The sequence below is a fragment of the Physeter macrocephalus genome, chromosome 14 (genome assembly GCF_002837175.3).
Source record: "Physeter macrocephalus isolate SW-GA chromosome 14, ASM283717v5, whole genome shotgun sequence".
Lineage (NCBI taxonomy): Eukaryota > Metazoa > Chordata > Mammalia > Artiodactyla > Physeteridae > Physeter > Physeter macrocephalus.
The window spans coordinates 5,839,719-5,858,160 of record NC_041227.1 but is presented as its reverse complement, the minus strand read 5'-3'; the positions used below and the strand labels follow the sequence as shown (position 1 = coordinate 5,858,160).

The 18,442-nt window shown below is 51.8% G+C and overlaps 1 protein-coding gene across 2 annotated transcripts; it reads left to right on the top strand.

The window, feature by feature from the left end:
* Nucleotides 1-2,903: 2,903 nt before the first annotated feature.
* Nucleotides 2,904-12,655, top strand: TFAP2C (transcription factor AP-2 gamma). 2 transcript variants are annotated; one of them, XM_024128550.3, is made up of 7 exons: nt 2,904-3,192; nt 4,783-5,271; nt 5,384-5,435; nt 6,673-6,889; nt 7,518-7,636; nt 9,721-9,865; nt 11,136-12,655. In XM_024128550.3, exons 1-7 carry the CDS (start codon nt 3,145-3,147, stop codon nt 11,419-11,421), a joined length of 1,356 nt encoding a protein of 451 aa, XP_023984318.1. In that variant the 5' UTR covers nt 2,904-3,144; the 3' UTR covers nt 11,422-12,655. The 2 variants fall into 2 exon arrangements, with proteins under 2 accessions (XP_023984318.1, XP_054946576.1); XM_055090601.1 differs by lacking the exon at nt 2,904-3,192 and adding an exon at nt 3,922-4,071.
* Nucleotides 12,656-18,442: the final 5,787 nt, after the last annotated feature.

Here is an 18,442-nt window from a genome sequence, read left to right as displayed (position 1 = left end):
GGCGCTTCCACCTGCCGCTCGGGCGCCCCCTCCCCGGGGCGGGAAGAGGAGTCGCAGGCCTGCTCCAGTCCAGCTCTACCCGCCCCGCCGCCTTCCTGGGCTTGCCATGGGGGTGGAGGCGGCGGAAGCCTGCCGCCCGGGTCTGGGGGCCTTGTTTCCAGAGGCAGCTGCCCGCGCATCTTTGGAGGTGGCGCACTGTTGTAGCGCTGCTGTCCTCGCAGACGCCTTGTCGCCTCCGGTCTCCGGTTTCTAGCACCATCCGAGCGGGCTGGGGGCCGGGGTCCAGGATTTCAAGCGTGTGGGTTGAGTGCAGGCTCCCTAGGGGGCGACAGAGGGAAGCCGCTGACAACCGTCCAGCCCCATATCCTTGATTGTGCGAGGCGAGCGGCGAGGCTGCTCCCCGGGATCCCCACGTTCTGTTTACACTTGGCGGCTGCGAAGCCGCGGAGGGTCGGAGGGGGCACCCTTCCCAGGCCGTGGCTGCCTAAGGGCGCGGCCACGCAGTCACGCGTCTAGGCGCGGCGAGGGGCGGGGGCCTTGGGGGAGGTCTGTCTTGAGTGTGGGAGCCATCGGCTGTCTGCTCAGAGCAGAAAAGTTGAGCTCAAGGAAGGGCTGAGATTTCCGGCATCCGGACCAGGGCGCGCGCGCGCCTGGGTTCCGTCCCTGAAGCAGAAGCTGTGCGTGTTTGGGTAGAGTCGGCCTGGCCGGGAAGGTTGAGGATTCGTTTGAGCCGCCTTCCCCATCCAGGGCGCAGAAGTCGTGCTCTAGCTTGAGCGCGTGTCCCTTGGAGGGGGGCAGCGTCCAGATCCAGGGCGCTGCCTTGGGAATGAATGGCCTTTGCCGAGCGGTTCCGAAACCTCTGGGCCCTTGGGGCTCCCTAAACGGAGGTGCGCAAACCCTCGGGGCCCATCGGCTCCCTTTGCCTCCGCCATAGACGCCCCGGGGCTGCGAGGGATTTCCGTCCCTCCGGGTGGCTTTGGCGAGAGCTGCTGCGGAAAGGAAGGGCAGCCAGGACCTGGGGCGGGGGGTTGGTACCTTGTTGCCCAGCCCTGGCCCCAACATGCCCGGCGGTAAAGTTGCAGGCGTGGACGAGACAAGTTGTTCAAGCTGCATCCCCGGCCGGGTCTTGGAGTCAAAGCCGGGGCTAGAAGGCCCAGCGTGGAGGAGAGCTCCTGCGTCACTGGTCTGGGTGTCTGGGGCGCCCAGAGGCTCCGCAACCTCCCTCGAAAGCACCTGGGACCCCAATCTTCCACGTCTAGGGCGCCAGCATGCCTACCGCACCGGGTCCGATTCCTGCCCTGAGCAGGTGCCCCCTGCCCCCACTCCGGAGTACCAGGAGCGCCGCTTCTGCGGTTTTCTTTTTTACCCCCCGTCCCCACCCCCCGCCACGGTGTCTTGAAAGCTAGGTGTCGGGGTCGTGTGTGCACTGTCTTTGTACCTCCTAGTGCAGAGCCCGCAGACATGCCCGAAAAGCCCCCAGTGGTTTCGCCTCCAGGTTTTGTTCTCACAACTGGTCGGAATATCACCTGGAATCTGTCTACTCTCTAGGGTGAGGAAGAACCTTTCGCTTGGAAGACGCCTATTTTTATTTTGGTTATTTCATTTTAGGCCCATCTCGGTTTAAAGAAATGCTAAAGTTCAAACAAACCCGAGCGGGAGTAGGGAAGCGGTGGGTGCATTCATTCTGTGGTTTGGGATGAGCGTCCACTCCAGGCCCGGGGCACTAAACTGCTAGGTACTGATTATTGCAAAATCGGATTCGGAATCAAATCGAAAGATTCCTTCTCTGATTCCCTGAGAATGTTTAAATTCAGCTCCCGAGAATTAGCGACTTTCCCCTTGCAGCAAAAAAAGAAAGGTCAATTACAATAATGGGGCCAATGGATTTCGTTTCTTTAAAATGTTTCAGTATTGCGCTTTGCTTTCAAGGTTGGGGGGCAAATGCATACCGGGGGGAGAGGCAACGTTTCTGTGGAAGGAAGTTTCGTTTTCTGCCTGTATCTGCCGACCCCGGGTGCTCACCTCTCCAGCGCGGGTCCCTCCACGGCCCCTCCTCCTCCCCCCACCTCTTCCCTCGCCCCCGCCTGTGACGCTAGGGTTGCATTCAGTCCCGCACCTCTTTTCTCGGTTGAGTTGAGGCTTCTGAGTGCCTGGCCCGTCGGAGGAAGCTGCCGAGCCGGCGCCGGGCAGGGCAGGGCCGGGCGAGGGCAAGCGGGTGCCCCCCACCCGCCTCCCGGCCGCAGCCCAGCCTTGGAGATGGAGCTTCGGGCGATGGCGGCGAAACGCAGTTGTCCGAGACTTCGGGGCCGGTGGAGCGGCCCGCCCGCTCGGTGGCGCTTGGGGCCGACTCCCCAGAAGGCCTTCCCACCCCCGCCCCCTCGGGGGACCCCGAGCGCACTGTGCCCACGCCGTGCGGGGGAGGGCGTCGTCCCTCGGAGGGGTTGGGACTCCGGCGGCCTGATTCCAGTTTAAACCTTAAATCTCCTTGGAGCGGGTGTTTGGGACGTTTTAGGAGATAGGGGGACCTCAGCTGTTGAGACGTCTTTTGGAAGGTGGGGGAAGGCGCGGTCGGTGAAAGGGGGGGGGGGCTCTTGGGTTCGGATCCCGGTCCCCAGCTCTGCCAACCTCAGGTGAGTGCTTGGTGAGGGTGCCTGATGGATGGCGTGATGGAGGACGCTGGCCTCATAGGTTTGCGGCTGTCAGCGAGCTGCGGCCCACTCGACTCCTCTCCTAAGCCACCCGAGGCGTGGGTCTCCGCGCGGCGCCGGGCCAGGATGCGGGGCGGAGCTAGGCTGGGACTGGCTGGGGGCCGCCCCGCCCGGCGCCGGGGCCTTCGCGCCGGCCCCCGGGGAGGAGTTATGATAATCTCCTTCTCATTAAGGCGCCCGGATCCCCCGGCTATCGCCTGGACACACTGCGGGCGCGGCTTCCCCGGTCCCCGGCAGCGGCCTCTACACCCGCGGCGGCAGCATCTACAATCGCGGAGCCGCCGATGCGCGTCCAGTGACCGGGACGGCTAGGCCCGCGCGCGGCGGGGGCAGCGGCAGACGCCTGGCCACCGTGACCCCAATTTTGGATTTACCGCTCGGGGGGTGGGGGGAACCTGGATTTAACTGGCGACTGTTTTGGGGGACGCCGGACGCCATGTTGTGGAAAATAACCGATAATGTCAAGTATGAAGAGGACTGCGAGGTGAGCTGGGCACAAGGGCGCAGCCTGGCCCCGCCCGAGTACAGTCCCGGAGGCGCGGGCCACTGGACCGAGGTCAGGGGCGAGGGCGCAGGAGCAGCGAACAGGCACCCACCACTCGCCCTTCGATGGGACAGGGTCCACGTTTCCGGACAGTCCCTAGTGCGTTTCTCCGGGGTCCCCTTCCTGAATCGGGCCTTTACCTAAATATCCAGTCTCGGGAATGGGGCCTGGAAAGAGCATAGCAGATCCCACCCACAAAGCTTACCGGCCGGTTTCCTGCGAAGCAAAACAGCCCTTTTCCCCGTTTTCTCGGAAGAGCGCTGGGTCTGCAACTTGTAGAGGCGGCTTTTACGCACGAAACCTCCGTCCAAAGGGGTCAGACGAGGCGACCTGCCGGCGACACCTTTGCGGAGTCTCCTCCGAGGCGGGCTCGTCACCTGCCCCGCTACCCCCTCGGGGAAACAAGAAAATAACCGAAGTTTGGCTTTCCAGAGAAGGAGGGGCGGGGGGGGGGCGCTGAGGCCAGATGGGGCCGTAAGCGCTCGGGAGTGCTCCAGCCTGTCGGACAGGTTGAGCTAGAGTTTCGGAGAGTGGGAGGGAGGGAGGCGGCGAGCGGGAAGAGGAAGAAGACGCAGGCGGCGCGAGGCGTGAGCCTGGGCCCCGGGAGAGGGGAGCCGGGGGCGGCGGGGACGCGGGAGAGCCGTGCGCCCGCGGGACCTAGAGGGGCTGCCCCTGTTTGCAGGCCCGGGCACTTCAGCTAGGGGGCGACGGTGTCATAGCTCTCCTGGTCCCCCGCCACCCCTGGGACCCCGGGAACACATGGCGACACGTCCTTTGAGAATTAAGTCGGACAGCCGTGGGCCGAGGGAACGTGCGCAGGCAAGGTTGCCCAATTTTCGGGGTCCTTCGTTCTCTCTCTGTGCCCGATTTGTGGGGACACTGACGGTGGCTGGGCAGGACGGCGTGACTTGGTCGGGACGCAGCTAGCAGGGAGCGCACCCCTGGCTGCGGCGGGCCCCTCCCCGAGTCCCTTGGGCGGCGCTGGGTGGCTGCCCCCGCTAGGGAGGGTCTCTCGCCCGGAGGTCTTTGTCCTGAGGGCGTGGAAGGGAGGGTCCCTGGGGCGGGGAAACGGCGCACTTCCTGCGCGGCGCGCATTATCCGCGCCCACCGCTTCCCCACTTTCGGCCGACGACGCCAGCATGTGCGGGCTTGTGAGCGACCGCGCTCTGCGCTGCCTGCAGGCTTTCTCCCAGGACCCCTGCCCCAGCTTCTCCCGGCCCAAGGCCTGGGATTCGGACTTGGAGCCGCAGAATACCTCGGGCGTCAGACCTCCGCCGCGGGGCCCGGGGGGCACGTTCCTCCAGGTCTTTCTCCAGTTTCCCCTTCCTCTGCGCACTCGCGGTTGACAGCGAGACCCCCGGGGCACGTTGCTCCCCGGGGCCTTTTGGCCCGAGGGCAGGCCCCGCGGGGGTCGGTCCGGGCTGGTGCGGTGGGTGCCCGCGGGTCACAAGGCTCAGCGCGGTGGCCGCGGGCCGTGCGCAGTAGCGGCCTTTCGTACTAACCGGGTCTCTCCGGGTTTCTCCGCCCCAGGATCGCCACGACGCGAGCAGCAATGGGAACCCGCGGCTGCCTCACCTCCCCTCCGCCGGGCAGCATCTCTACAGCCCCGCGCCGCCCCTCTCCCATGCTGGAGTCGCCGAATACCAGCCGCCACCCTACTTTCCGCCTCCCTACCAGCAGCTGGCCTACTCGCAGGCAGCCGACCCCTACTCGCATCTGGGAGAAGCGTACGCCGCCGCCATCAACCCCCTGCACCAGCCGGCGCCCACCGGCAGCCAGCAGCAGGCCTGGCCGGGCCGCCAGAGCCAGGAGGGGGCTGGGCTGCCCTCGCACCACGCGCGCCCGGCCGGCCTGTTGCCCCACCTCTCCGGGCTGGACGGCGGCGCCGTGAGCGCCCGCAGGGACGCCTACCGCCGCTCGGACCTGCTGCTGCCGCCCCACTCGCACGCCCTGGACGCCGCGGGCCTGGCCGAGAACCTGGGGCTGCACGACATGGCGCACCAGATGGAGGAGGTGCAGGTGAGCGCCTCGGCCCCGCCCCTCCTGCCCGGACCCGTTCGCCCCACTGCCTCTCTCCTAGCCCGCGCAGGCTCCCCCGCACTTAAAGGAAACTTTGTCGTTTCTCCCCCAGAATGTCGACGACCAGCACCTACTTCTGCATGATCAGACGGTTATTCGCAAAGGTACCGAGTGAGCGCGAGTTCTTTTCTTCCTCTGGCGTCACACACCCTGTACTGGTTCTTAGCGGTACTGGGAAGTTATTAACTTATCGGTGAGGTGTAGGGCTTTTGGTATCCGACTTGGGACATTTGTGGTGGAAGGGAGTGACAGGCACTCGAGGCAGGTAGGTTTTAGGAGTGAGAAGACGGGGCATTTCTTTAAGATCTAAATGGAAAAGGATGCTCTCAGGAGCTGCCTCCCAATCTCCGGATCTGTTACTCCATAGTTTTCCCTTGGTGGGTGTTACTTCTTGAATTCGAGAGTGTTTTTACAATGCTCCAGAAAGAATCCCAGAGTGAGTTAAGGCTGTGATTTAATTTGGAAAACAAGTCACCACATACCTTAGTGGAGTGATTGGTTCTGTGACAGTTTTAATTGTTGAACGGGTTGATGTGATTTTATTTCTGATTTCAAATACGCACGGGGTAATTAAGGAGCCTTAATTCTGACCTGCAAGAAGAAGGTGGGACACAGTTTGGCCTACAAAACATATAGCCCTAAAAGCATCAGGCTGGGTGATCTGTCGGATTTATGCAGGGATGAGGTGGGAGGAGGAGGTTTGGAAAATTGGATTCCTTGGGCGAGTGAGTGGCTCATGAAATCAAGTTACACGTACTGCCTGTATTACCAGTTTAGCTCTGTTGGGAAATGGGGTAATCCTAAAATATAGTTATGGTCTGTTACTTGAGGTTAAACTGTTTGAAATCAACTGAGAAAAAATGGGTTTTTAAAAAAAAAGAAAGAAAGAAAGAAAGAAAGAAAACCTCAGAAAATAAACTGAATTTCCCGGTAAACTTAGAACAGGTGTGTTTGTATTTTAAAATTTACTGTGATCAGTTGCACTGAAAGATTTTGCCAGATGATTATGTCCTGTGATTTTGGATATTCGTTGAGTGAGGGGGGGAAAAAGAAATCTTCATTTATTTAGTTATGAAGTAGTCTTTTGAAAACAAATGTTCTAATTAAACAGATTTTAACAGTGGTTAGAAAATGCAGACCCTCCACGCTTGGGATCTCGACTCATTAACTTCCCAAGGTGTTAAATTGTGAAATTCAGATTCGATTATCTTTGAAGAATATGGCTTCAAGAAGATCTGCTTGCAATTTATAGTCCAACATGCAGTGTTAGTTGTTCAAAGAGCTCTTTCAGCTTTGGTTAGTGGTTTGCTTGGGAATGCCACTTCTGATCTTTGCTCACAGGTCCTATTTCAATGACGAAGAACCCCTTGAGTCTCCCTTGTCAGAAGGAGCTGGTGGAGGCTGTGATGAATCCCAGCGAGGTCTTCTGCTCTGTCCCTGGAAGATTGTCCCTCCTCAGCTCTACATCTAAATACAAAGTGACAGTGGCTGAAGTCCAGAGGCGACTGTCCCCACCTGAGTGCTTAAATGCCTCATTACTGGGAGGTGTCCTCAGAAGGTACATGGGGACATGTTCTGGGCATGGCGGTTGAATGGTTGGGGATGAATAATAGAAAAGGACCAGGGAGATAGTTTTAACATTTATGGAACTTTTATACCTAACACTGAATTCTCATTAGCCCAGGGAGTTTCAGTACACATCTTCTCTTTTAGAAAGTGCCAAATGTAGAAGGAAGTGTTAAAACAGCGCTAACAAATTCTCATTTGGTTAGAATTTGATTCCTTGTATGAAGTGGTAGCATCTGTATTCAGGGGAGAGGAGCTCCATGGGTCTGGTTCCCCCAGGCAGTTGTGTTTTTTTGGCCGGGGGTGGGGGTGGGTGGCGCTGCTGCAGTTTCTACAAGTGAAAATTTATCTGCTCCGTACAACTTGCAATGTTCTGTGATTTAAAAAAATAATGTTGGCGATGCTAAGAAAGATTTTTGAATTTTACAGGGATTAACTAAATAAGGATTCCCTGTATCACTTGATTATGAGCCACGTAATGTAGATTTTTTTTTTTTTTTTAATGTAGATTGTTTTTGACAGATTTCTGTTTTGTTAGCAGCACGTTAGGCATTTAGAATTTTAAAGTGATTTCCTGAGAAAAGGATTTTTTATTTTATTATTATTATTATTTTGCTCAGAGCCAAATCTAAAAATGGTGGCCGGTCCTTGCGGGAGAAGTTGGACAAGATTGGGTTGAATCTTCCAGCCGGGAGACGGAAAGCTGCTCACGTCACCCTCCTGACATCTTTAGTAGAAGGTCAGTGGAGTTGTGTTTTTGTTTTGCAGTGTTTTTAGTTAGTGCTGTGTTGAGTCTTCAGTATTTCTCTCAAGAAAAGGTTAGGGACTTTCTGGCGATCCAGTGGTTGAGACCTCACCTTCCAATGCAGGGGGCGTGGGTTCGACCCCTGATCGGGGAGCTAAGATCCCACATGCCGTGGGGTGCGGCACCCCCCCCCCAAAAAAAAGAGGTATAAGAAAAGGTTAAAAACAACTCTCAGTCACAAAAGAGAGGTGCAAGCGATTTGCCATGCGTTCATTACAATGAATCACAGTCATTTAATCAAATAAGTTAACATTTAACGATCTGTCTGCTGAAGTATTCTGTTGTGGGTCTCCCAGAAAATCACTGTTAAAAAGAAATTGGTTTTCCTAAGACATCACATTATCAGATGAACCAGTTTTTGAAGGATGCAGTCGATCACTTGGTGCACCTTTTTTTAGAAAAGCTGGTTACTGGCGGGCAGCAGCGCTGTGTCTAGTTTCTGTAGCTGTGGAATATTGGGATTGTGATCAGGGAAGAGAAAAGCCCTGGTATACAATGAGACTAGCCCAATTCCCAGTTCCTTTGTTCATTTCCCCCATCAAAAAAAAAAAAAGTAGTGGGGCCCACAGATGAGCCCCTCTCCCCAGTCCTAAGATAGTTAGGATGTGACATTTCAGTTTCTTGAATGGGCCTGCACCCCGAACCTGGAAAGTAGCCGAGAATGCAATACGGCCTTTTACAAAGTGGGCGAGGGAAAAGTGAAATAATTATTTTTCAAAACAAAACAAGCTCGTTGTTCCTGCGCACAGGAAAATGAGTTGATGAACACGGAGGGGCTTATCCTTAAGCCTGGAGCGGCCGCCAGCACCTCGCCCAATCAGCAGGGCGCTGGGCCCCGGCTCGGGGCCAGGGGAGCCAATGAGGGGTGGTCTCCGGGTAGCCAGGCAATCTTTTGAACACTTTCTTTCCCCGGTCTAAATGGCGCGACTGCGGTGCTAAAAGAGACTTGGCAAGGCCCTGCTCTACCTTTTTACGAGTGTCTTTGGAGGTCAGGGCAAGGAGAAAGGAGCTGCCTGTTCGATGCTGTTTGGGGACCAGCTGTCCTGCATGGCGAATGGTGGATTCTGCGTGCGTGCAGCATAAATGCGGCTCCCCTAGGTTTCCTTACCAGCCAGGCAGGGGTGCTTGAATGAGAAAGCGTGTGCCAGAACAATGGTTCTCAGATGTTGATTTAGTGAGTCGGGGAGGGAAGTGGGGATGGTGGGTGAGGTCCACCATCTGGGTTTGTAAAGCTCTAGCAGCCCCAAATCTTGGAACCAGAAAGAACCCAGCGCCTCGGGTGGGAAATGACACCCTCCCCTCGTTTTTCTCCCTCTGTGCCCCCCAATACCTGAGACAAGAGGCTAGGTAGGGCACCTAACATTTCCAGTAGGAAACACACCTGCTTCTCTTTCTTAAAGCAACATTCTAGAGACTTACCTCCACCACTAATGGGGCGCCCTCATTTAGAAACAAAGTTCCGTGTCAAAGACTTTTGTCCCAGTTTCGTAAAGAAAAGTGACAGTTTGCTTCTTTGTCAGTCATGCTCACCCCCCCTAAGTTTTCCGACTTCTTCACCACCGACGGATGCTGGATGCTGTTTGATCAGCGAGAGGAAGCCTGGGTGTGTCCGCTTCTGCTCAGGTTGGGCAGAGGGCTGGGGTGACATCGTTTAAGTACAGTTAAAATTTTCAGGCTTTTTTTTTTTTTTTTTTTTTTTTTTCTTACATTGCAGGTTGGGCAGAGGACTGGGGTGACATCGTTTAAGTACAGTTAAAATTTTCAGGCTTTTTTTTTTTTTTTTTTTCTTTTTTCTTTCTCACATTGTATGATTTCACCCTAGTGGGGACAGTACCCACGGAAAGTACCCAGGGAGTTCTACTTACCGGCTGGATTGTTGTCCCCTTGTATGATTTCATTTTAGAATGCAAAATGACTGCTAGAGCAATACCGATAGTGCTGGAAAAAGAGGGAAGGGACAGTTTGCCGTGGGGGACCACAGCGGCCCTAAAGTCTGTTGCCATTGCCGATTATTCTAGGTGAGGCTGTTCATTTGGCTCGGGACTTTGCCTATGTCTGTGAAGCAGAATTTCCTAGTAAATCCGTGGCCGAGTATTTAACCAGACCTCATCTCGGAGGACGCAATGAGATGGCAACTAGGAAGAATATGCTGCTGGCTGCACAGTAAGTATCCAGGCTTGAGAATTGGATGCCCTAATGCTCTGACCTTGCAGCTGAGGGGCCAGCACAGTCCCTGGTGCTCAAGAAAGAAAGGCTCCTTAAGTAAGTTAGGGTGTTGAGCAAAAGGAAATGGCAAGGAGCGTCTTTTACAGAGTCAAATTAGAGTAACTTTTTGTAGGATTTAGAAGAATTAGAGCAGTGAGTGTATTGCTCAGAGTGAGTGTTTTTGAGCTGTTTAGTTATTCAGCTCAAACTAGTTAAGCTACTCTTTCATTATCTTATTTGCATGTCTTACAAACATGTGTTGAAAACGATTTATTTTATCACATCCAGTCAAGATCATGTGCCTTCTGCCTCCTGATAACAAGATGTTTTTGATTTTTAAAATGTAATGATCGGGTTGGGTGTGTAGGAGACGAGGGCAAATTAAATGTCTCAAAATGACTTAATGCAGCTGAGGGATTTCTCATAGAAACCAAGAATAAATGGATTTTAAAATCATGGTAAATGAAGCAGAACTAGTCAAGTGGGAAGTAGGACAAAAGAGAGCACAGTGAACCAGCCTGTATCGAAAGAGTGATCTTGACAGAATTGGTTAAAGGAACCAATCTGCATGAAATAAAGCTAGCCCTTACTCTCCTGGGCTGGAATTCTGACGCCACCTCTTACCAGTCCTGGTGACCTTGGCCAGTTGATTCTGGCATTAATCCATTTATCTCTTCTAATTGCAGTGAAGATTAAATAAGATAGTACTTAAAAGAGTTTAGTTCAGGGCTTCCCTGGGGGCGCTGCGGTTAAGAATCCGCCTGCCAATGCAGGGGACACAGGTTCGAGCCCTGGCCCGGGAAGATCCCACATGCCGCGGAGCAACTAAGCCCGTGCGCCACAGCTACTGAGCCTGCGCTCTAGAGCCCGCAAGCCACAACTACCGAGCCCGCGTGCCTAGAGCCCGTGCTCCGCAACAAGAGAAGCCACCGCAATGAGAAGCCCGCGCACCGCCATGAAGAGTAGCCCCCGCTCGCCGCAACTAGAAGGAAACCCACGCAGCAACGGAAGACCCAGTGCAGCCAAAAATAAATAAAAAGAGTTTAGTTCAGGGCCCAGCACAGAATAGGTGCTAAGTGCAGCAGCTGGCTATTGCTATTAGTTTAAAATCTACTTCCTTGGCCCCAAATTCTCGTTGCCTCTAGGTGTCATTCTCACAGTAGTTTGTGCTCTTTACCTGTCACGGCCTAGATTGAACTCAGTGGTGTGTGTTGACTGTCTTTCGTAGGCAGGTGTGTAAAGAATTCACAGACCTTCTCAATCAAGACCGAACTCCCAATGGGAACAACCGGCCCACTCCAGTCCTGGAGACCAGCATCCAGAACTGCTTGTCTCATTTCAGCCTGATTACCCACGGGTTTGGCAGCCAGGCCATCTGTGCTGCTGTGTCTGCCGTGCAGAACTACATAAAAGAAGCCCTGATGGTCATAGACAAATCCTACATGAATCCCGGAGACCAGAGTCCAGCCGATTCTAGCAAAACCCTGGAAAAGATGGAGAAGCACAGGAAGTAAAACAGGGGTGAACAAAGGGCCGAAGAGTCTGGAAGGAAAAGGACTCCAAAACTGGTCTCAGCCAGGACAAACTGGGAACCCCGCTTGCCTGGGGGACAGAGTTTGTTATCCACCTTCCCATGAAAAGGGTCTCCGTCGGATTTCCAGATCTTCACGTGCCCTCCTGGATTCCTTAGTATTTAAGGAGCGCTGAAGTGTCTCCTAAACTCTGGACGAGCTATCAGGAGGTGACAAGTGCTGGTTCTTTGCCCATTAAGCTGATATTTTATTTTTTGGAACCCCATTCTTCCTTTCTCTGAAAGTGGTGCTACAAGTTTTGGAACCTTTTAAATAAATTCCCTGGGCTAACAAAAACCCACACACACATAGCTGTTGAAATGTCAAATTGATGTGATTCAGATCCACAATAACTTTCAGTGTTAAGGTAAAAGTATTTATGTAGCCTCTTCAGTCTCATCCTACATACCGCAGGAGGCAAGGATTCTATCCGCTTAAGAACTGGTTAATAAGGTGGTATTTGACACACTTTAAATCCCTTGTTCACGGGGACCCTTCGGGTTTTACGAAACTTGTAGAAGCAAAGCCTGCTGATTTTATGTTTTTCTTTTTAAGAAAAAAACAAAACAAAACTTTGAAAGTTAACTCTTCAAATAGGAGGAGACTCTTTGAAAAGACATGTTCCTTTAAGGTACGGAAGCTTTATTTTACGTATTTATTTCACATCTTGGTGTTTCGAGAAAACTTGAAAAGGGGTGGGCGTGAAGCATTTTTTTTTGCTGTCTCTCATCCCAAGTCCCACAGGAGATTCTGTATTTTGAGAAGCTGCGTTGAGTGTACAGATTTTATTTATGCATAATTTAATGGGGTCTGTAAATACGGGTGCACTTCTTAATGACTTTTTGAGAAATGGGCTTCAACTTTAATATTAGCTTTTAAAGGTGACGGGGTAATCTAAGACACATCTTTAGGCTTTATTCATATGTACACAGGGTATTAAGAGTTAAGAGGATCCTGAGCGCTGTTCTCGACTCTGGAAGACTCTAATTTAATTGAAGCTGTCTGTTCACAAAGCAATAACTTTGTCTTATTCCTGTTGGGCTGACCCCGAAGATGAGTGTGAAGTACAGTGTGTGGGGGTGAAAACGGAGTTTTGGAATTGAACTCCTTGCCTGTAAATGTTCCCTAAATAATTGTTATGTATATGAAACCTGTATAATAAAAAGAAAGTATTCTCAATAGAAGCCGTGAAAGTCTGGTTGTAACTTGATGTGTTTTTTTTTAATCTAAGAGGAGTGGAAGAATGGCGGAGCTAATTTCTGGTTTGACTGTGGCTTAGTTAATAAGACGGAAAAGGAAATCTCTGTGCCAGGGGGAATCTGGAGTTTCATTTTGTCTCTCTTGGAAGACTGCTCTATTGCACCACGTCATGCACTCATCAGCGGTTCTCGACTGTGTATGGTACCATCTTCCCCAACACGAGGGCTGTTGGGAGATGTGTGAGGGACGATTGATTGACAACAAGAGAGGAATCCACAGTTGGGGAATCATGTCTCGTGTGAGGCTGCTCGGTTGAGAAACACTGTACTTTCGGTGAAATTGCCACCGCAAAATTTTGAGAATGGAAATGAGATGATTGTTGGTAAATCCTCGGGCAGCTCCTCCTTGGGAGGACTTGGCATTCGGTCAAATGCAAGCAGTGGTTGTGTGGTAGGTGCTCTGAGTGTTTTCAGTCCATTGAAATTCTCCATCTTTGGGAACGTTGTAATGCACTTCGATCCAAGGGATCCTAATCATTTTGTCTGCTGGGCAGATCCGAGGTTGGGTCTCTGTACTTGCGGAGCAGAAGAGACCAGCAGGGCTTGTGTACTTGCTGGATGTTTGCAAGGATCTTGGTTGCACACCGACAGTCCTTGATTTCAAGTTGAAGTGGCCTGGCACATCCTCCAGGAAGTGACATGTTTATAGTTAGACATGAGTGGCTGCGCTTGAACGTTGGGTAAGGCTATTGCTTCAACTCCAGTCTCATAATCCTTGATTCATAACTCTCGACCAAACGGTCAGCAATTCCTGATTTAATGTTGGCATTGGATGTTGTTAAGTAATTTAAACTCTGCCAGCCTAATACTTTGCTCTTGGCAGCCTGTTCTTGAACAGGCTGAACATTCCCATTAAGTTGGAGTTACCTGGCTGATATGTCAGGATCACAACTGCTTTGCATTAGAGCAGCAGAAAGGTCTCATATTGGCGGTTATCTCTCAATCAAGACGTGAGACGTTGGGTGTTAAGAGGAAGTTATGGGGGCAAAGGGCCGAAGGAAGAAGGACTATTTTCTTATCGGCATCTTCACTTGCTTTGGGACTAGAGTCTGGCTTTGAGGAGCTGTGCTGAATTGCAGTGCAGACAATGTTCTGGAATCAACCCAAAGTCGACCCAGGATTGAAGTGAGTCACAAGCAGGGCTTATGCCTGGCTCCGCGCTCAGCTCTCCTTTTTCCTCGCTCCCACTGGACACCCGAGGACAGCTACGGGGTTCCTGGGTCCAGTGCATGATAACAGGTTTTACTTCCCAACACTCTTGAGCTGATGCCATGGTGGACAAACGACCACCCTCATGAGGTCCCTACCCGAAACACTGGCTGTCTTGGCTTTCCCATCGGTGAGAGAAGGGTTTCCTGCCCTCTGAGCACGTCCAACTCCCAGGACCATCAGATCAATGGACTCTTGTTTTTCCCAGGGGCCAGTGTTTTGGTTTCAAGTCTTGTGTTGGTGAGAATTATATTCCTTTCTCCCTTTTTCCTTCACCCTGTGCCGTTGTTGCCGGCTGGCTCTTTGACAGGTTGGCCTTGCTTTTTACGTAGACACAAGATGCTGCTGAAGTCTTTGCCCTCTGGGAGAAGAAATGAAGATGCTCCCTTTTTTTTTTTTTTTTTTCCTGGTTGCACCGAAGGAAAACCATTGTCTGAAGGCACGTGCGGTCTAACGTTTATTTATGAGAGGGACTCAGCAGGACTCCGCATCTGTAAACTGGATACCTGCCCATCCTGGTACCTGGCACCTCGGAGGTGCTCGGCTGCCTCACAGACACTTAGAGGTTCTCTGGAAGGTCAGAGGGTGTTTTCAATAGCACTGGAGGGTTGTCTTATCTCCCAAGTCTGTTTCTCATTTGAAATGATTTCATAACAGCCACCATTCTTTTCCCTTTGGGGGTCTAGTGTCAGGGTGAGGTCTGAGACCTGAAGTTCCTGTATTTGGATGTTAAAAAACAAAACAAGATAAGGTCATGGATGGGTGAGAGACAGAGAAACTCCTTCTAAGGCCCAGCAGGGGTGGGGATGCGGGAGCCCACTGCCTATTTCCCAGGGTAAGTGTTGGTTACCAGCTGTTGTGGATTCCTGTACAGGTTGCTGTGACTTCCGAGGACTTCGGGTACAGGTCCTCCTTGACTGACGATGGGGTTAAATCCCAATAAACTTATCATAAGTTAAAAAGAGCTTTAGGTCAAGAGCATATTTATTGTACATCAACTATACCTCCATTCTCTTTTTTTTGGGGCTACACTGCACAGCTTGTGGAATCTTAGTTCCCGGGCCCTGGCAGTGAAAGCGCCAAGTCCTAACCACTAGACTGCCAGGGAATTCCCTATACCTCAATTTTCAAAAAAATGTATTTAATTCACTTAACCTATCAAATGTTATAGCTTAGCCTCGCCCACCTTAAACCTGCTCAGAACACTTAGAGTAGCCTCTACAGCTGGGTAAAATCATCTGCCACAAAGCTTATTTTATAGTAAAGGGTTGAATATCTCATGTAATTTGTTGACTACTCTACTGCAGGTGGAAACCAGAATGGTTGTCTGGGTCCAGAATGGTTGTGAGTGTATCGGTCACTGACCCTCGTTGCCACCGCCCAGCATCACGAGAGGGTATCACTGGCCCAGGAAAAGGGCAAAATTCAAATTTCGAAGTATGGTTTCTACTGAATGCATATCATTTTTGCACCATTATTAAGTTGAAACGTAAGTCAAACCATCATAAGTCTGGGACCGATTGTATTTCTCTAGTCTTTTCCTTTTCCCGGGGTGTGTTGGGGTAATGAAGTGGCAGTTTAGTTTGCCTTCCTTTACAGCAGGTGGAGAACCCAGGAAATAGCTGCCCTTGGCTGCAAGGGGAAGAACAGTCTGAGGTTCCTTTAAGCGCGTTTTCCAGGTGAGGGAGCTTTCTCATCGCTGGCATGGCAGTGACCGTCGGCCAATGCCCCTCTATCTGTCTGAGCTCAGTGGGCGGTGAGGCTTTTCCCTTTAGTTGGAGATAAGAAAGGTTTGCTTTCGAAATTTCGATGCCGCAATGCACGAGTGTGCCCTTCCCAGGGGTAGCTGTTGCTCCTTGATGATCTGATCATTGTTGACTTACCCTTCTCATATCTCAGATACACTGAATTTCTCTTCCAGTTGACAGTCTCCATTTGCTTCTCTGAAATCTGCAGGCCACCAGGCTGGGAGGCTTGGTGACACTTGGAGCCATCAAAACCTGACCCCTTCCTGGTTTTGCGAACCCAGGCTGGCATTATGCCCAAGGTCCACTCATGCATGGTGTATCGAGCCTTTGTCCGCTGGCAACACAGGACATAATCTGCAGAGACAAACCTGACCTCGTGATTTTTGAAACTTACTATTACGTCGGAGTCCATAGTTTCATAGAATGCTCAGTTATTTTTCGCACCATCATAAACACTAATATCCCTGCCTCTTTTGGATAACATCTCGATGCGGGAGATGGGTAGAAGAAAAGCGTGGAAACTGAGGAGAGTTGAAAGTCCTAACTCCAGGGACCTCTTCGGGAAGAGCGTTGTTAAGAATGTTTACAAGGTCAAATCTCAGTGGGTTTTTTTTGTTTTTTTTTCTTCCGGTCGCCCCCTGAAGCTTGTTGGTTTTAGTTCCCAACCAGGGATTGAACCCAGGCCCTCGGGCCCTTTGCGGTGAGAGTGCAGAGTCCCAACCACTAGACCACCAGGGAATTCCCTTGGTTTTTTTTTTTTTTTTTTTTTCCTTCTTCTTTTTCTTTTTCATGACACATCGAGTGTTCCTTGAGGCTTCCCAACATTTTCCAAGGAAAGATCTTAGTCTTAAGGAATGATCCTCACAGGTGAGAGTATGGGAGTCGGATGGGTTGAAGAGGATATCCTGGCATCTGGCCCTTACTGAGATTAGAAGGCCTTTGGGACTTCATGGGTGTTAGGGGGTTGAATTGTATCTCCCCAAAAGGTATGCCCTAGTCCTAACCCCTATACCTCAGTTGTGACCTTATTTGGAAATAAGCCTGTAATTAAATTAAGATGAGGTCATGCTGGAGTCCAGTGGGCCTTAATCCCATATGACTTGTGTCCTTACAAAAAGAGAAGAGGCACAGACACACGAGGGGAGAAAGGCCACGTGAGGTCAGAGGCAGAGATTGGAGGGATGCAGCCACGAGGGTTGCCGGCCACCTCCCGGAGATGGAAGAGGCAGGAAGGATTCTCCCCTACAGATTACAGAGGGGGCGTGGCCCTGCTGACACCTTGACTTGGATGTCGACCCTCCGGATGTGTGAAACAATAAGTTTCAGCTGTTTTAAGTTGCCCAGTTTGTGGCACTTTGTTGCGGCAGCTCTAGGAGATGAATACAATTGTTAAGTTCTTTTTCCTGTGCTCTTTTCTTCCCATTGATCTTTCTGTGGGTTCTTTTCTAAACATGCGTATCCTATCTGCACAAAGAATGAGAAAGCCACCTCCGTGGTCTAACCACTGGGCCAGGTCCAGTTGACATCACGGAGGCCCTTCAGTGTTAAATGAAGCATCATTTTCCTGCTTGTACCTTCTTAACAGCTACGTTGATGCATGGTGCTGTTGCCTGGTGGCAACTGCATTAGCCGGTGACCTGCTCTTTCATCTTCTTGGGGAGAAGTCACCCCAAAAATCCCTGTCCAAAGCAAATTCAAAACTCTGAGAGGTCCATTTCACTTCTTCCTTCTACTTGTTTCATTTCACTGGGTACCTCTGGGTATCCCAGTATTGACCCCTGAGAGCAATGGCTGCTAAACTTGGCAGGTCATCGGAGGTCCTTGGAAGGATCAGACATTGAGGTCCTTCTGTTGCCTTTGACCTACTGAATCAGAAACTCTGGGCCTAGGGTCTAGGAATCTATTTTATTAAAAACAAACTTCTCTTGGCGATCTTGATGATGAGCTGAGTTGAGGAGCCACTGCCTTCCAGGATCTTCTAGCTCTAACGTTTTGTTGAGTCCCATCCCTTCTGGATGCTCTGTGTCCTCAGCATCTTCTCCAGCTGATGTGCTCCGGCTCTTAGAATCTTGGATGCACATGGTGATTACGGAGCACTTGGGACACATTATGGTTCAATCGTCTGGCTTCTCCGGTGGACTCTTAAGTGCGTGACGGCAGGCACCAGGTCCATCTTGCCCTCCAGAGTCTCACCACGCACTAACTAGCCCAATGCCCAAGCACAGGGTATTTGTTCAATAAAATATGTTGACTCCTGGGGCTGAGCTGGGTGAGAGTGGCGTTTCCGGGGTGGCCCTGCAAACAGCCCTTCCCTGGAGACACTTCATGCCTCAGGGCCACATAGGCTTCCAGAGTGACCCACCAGAAGGTGTTTCATCCTCTGTTGTCCTGAGCTAAGCCAGCACACATGGCGGGGGAGTGTTCTTCTTAGGGAAGATGTGTATTAGGATTGAGTAGGCAGTGCCTCTTTCCACCCGCTGCCCTTTTTCAGGGTCTGAAACCTGTCTTGTTATGTTGGGGATTTTGACATCATTCCTGGATGCTGGCAGTCGGCCTCTTCCTGTTCTCACTCTCAGCCAAGGTGGGGTTGATGTGAATCAACTTTCACTTTGGAATCAAAGAATCTGGTCCGGGTTTGAGACGTGGCTGAGGTTGAGTGCTCTGTTCCCAAGGCAGATCGGCCTGGTTGGGGTCAGACTCAGCCACTTCCTGCTGTGTGGCCTTAGGCACGGCCCTTCACTTCTCTGA

Bases quoted from the DNA above. Each gene is read 5' to 3' on its own strand.
- TFAP2C (XM_055090601.1), top strand. From the start codon at position 4,012: ATGGCGACACGTCCTTTGAGAATTAAGTCGGACAGCCGTGGGCCGAGG. The intron at 4,072-4,782 runs GCAAGGTTGCCC...TCTCCGCCCCAG, and splicing joins GGCCGAGGGAACGTGCGCAG to GATCGCCACGACGCGAGCAG. The intron at 5,436-6,672 runs GTACCGAGTGAG...CTTTGCTCACAG, and splicing joins TCAGACGGTTATTCGCAAAG to GTCCTATTTCAATGACGAAG.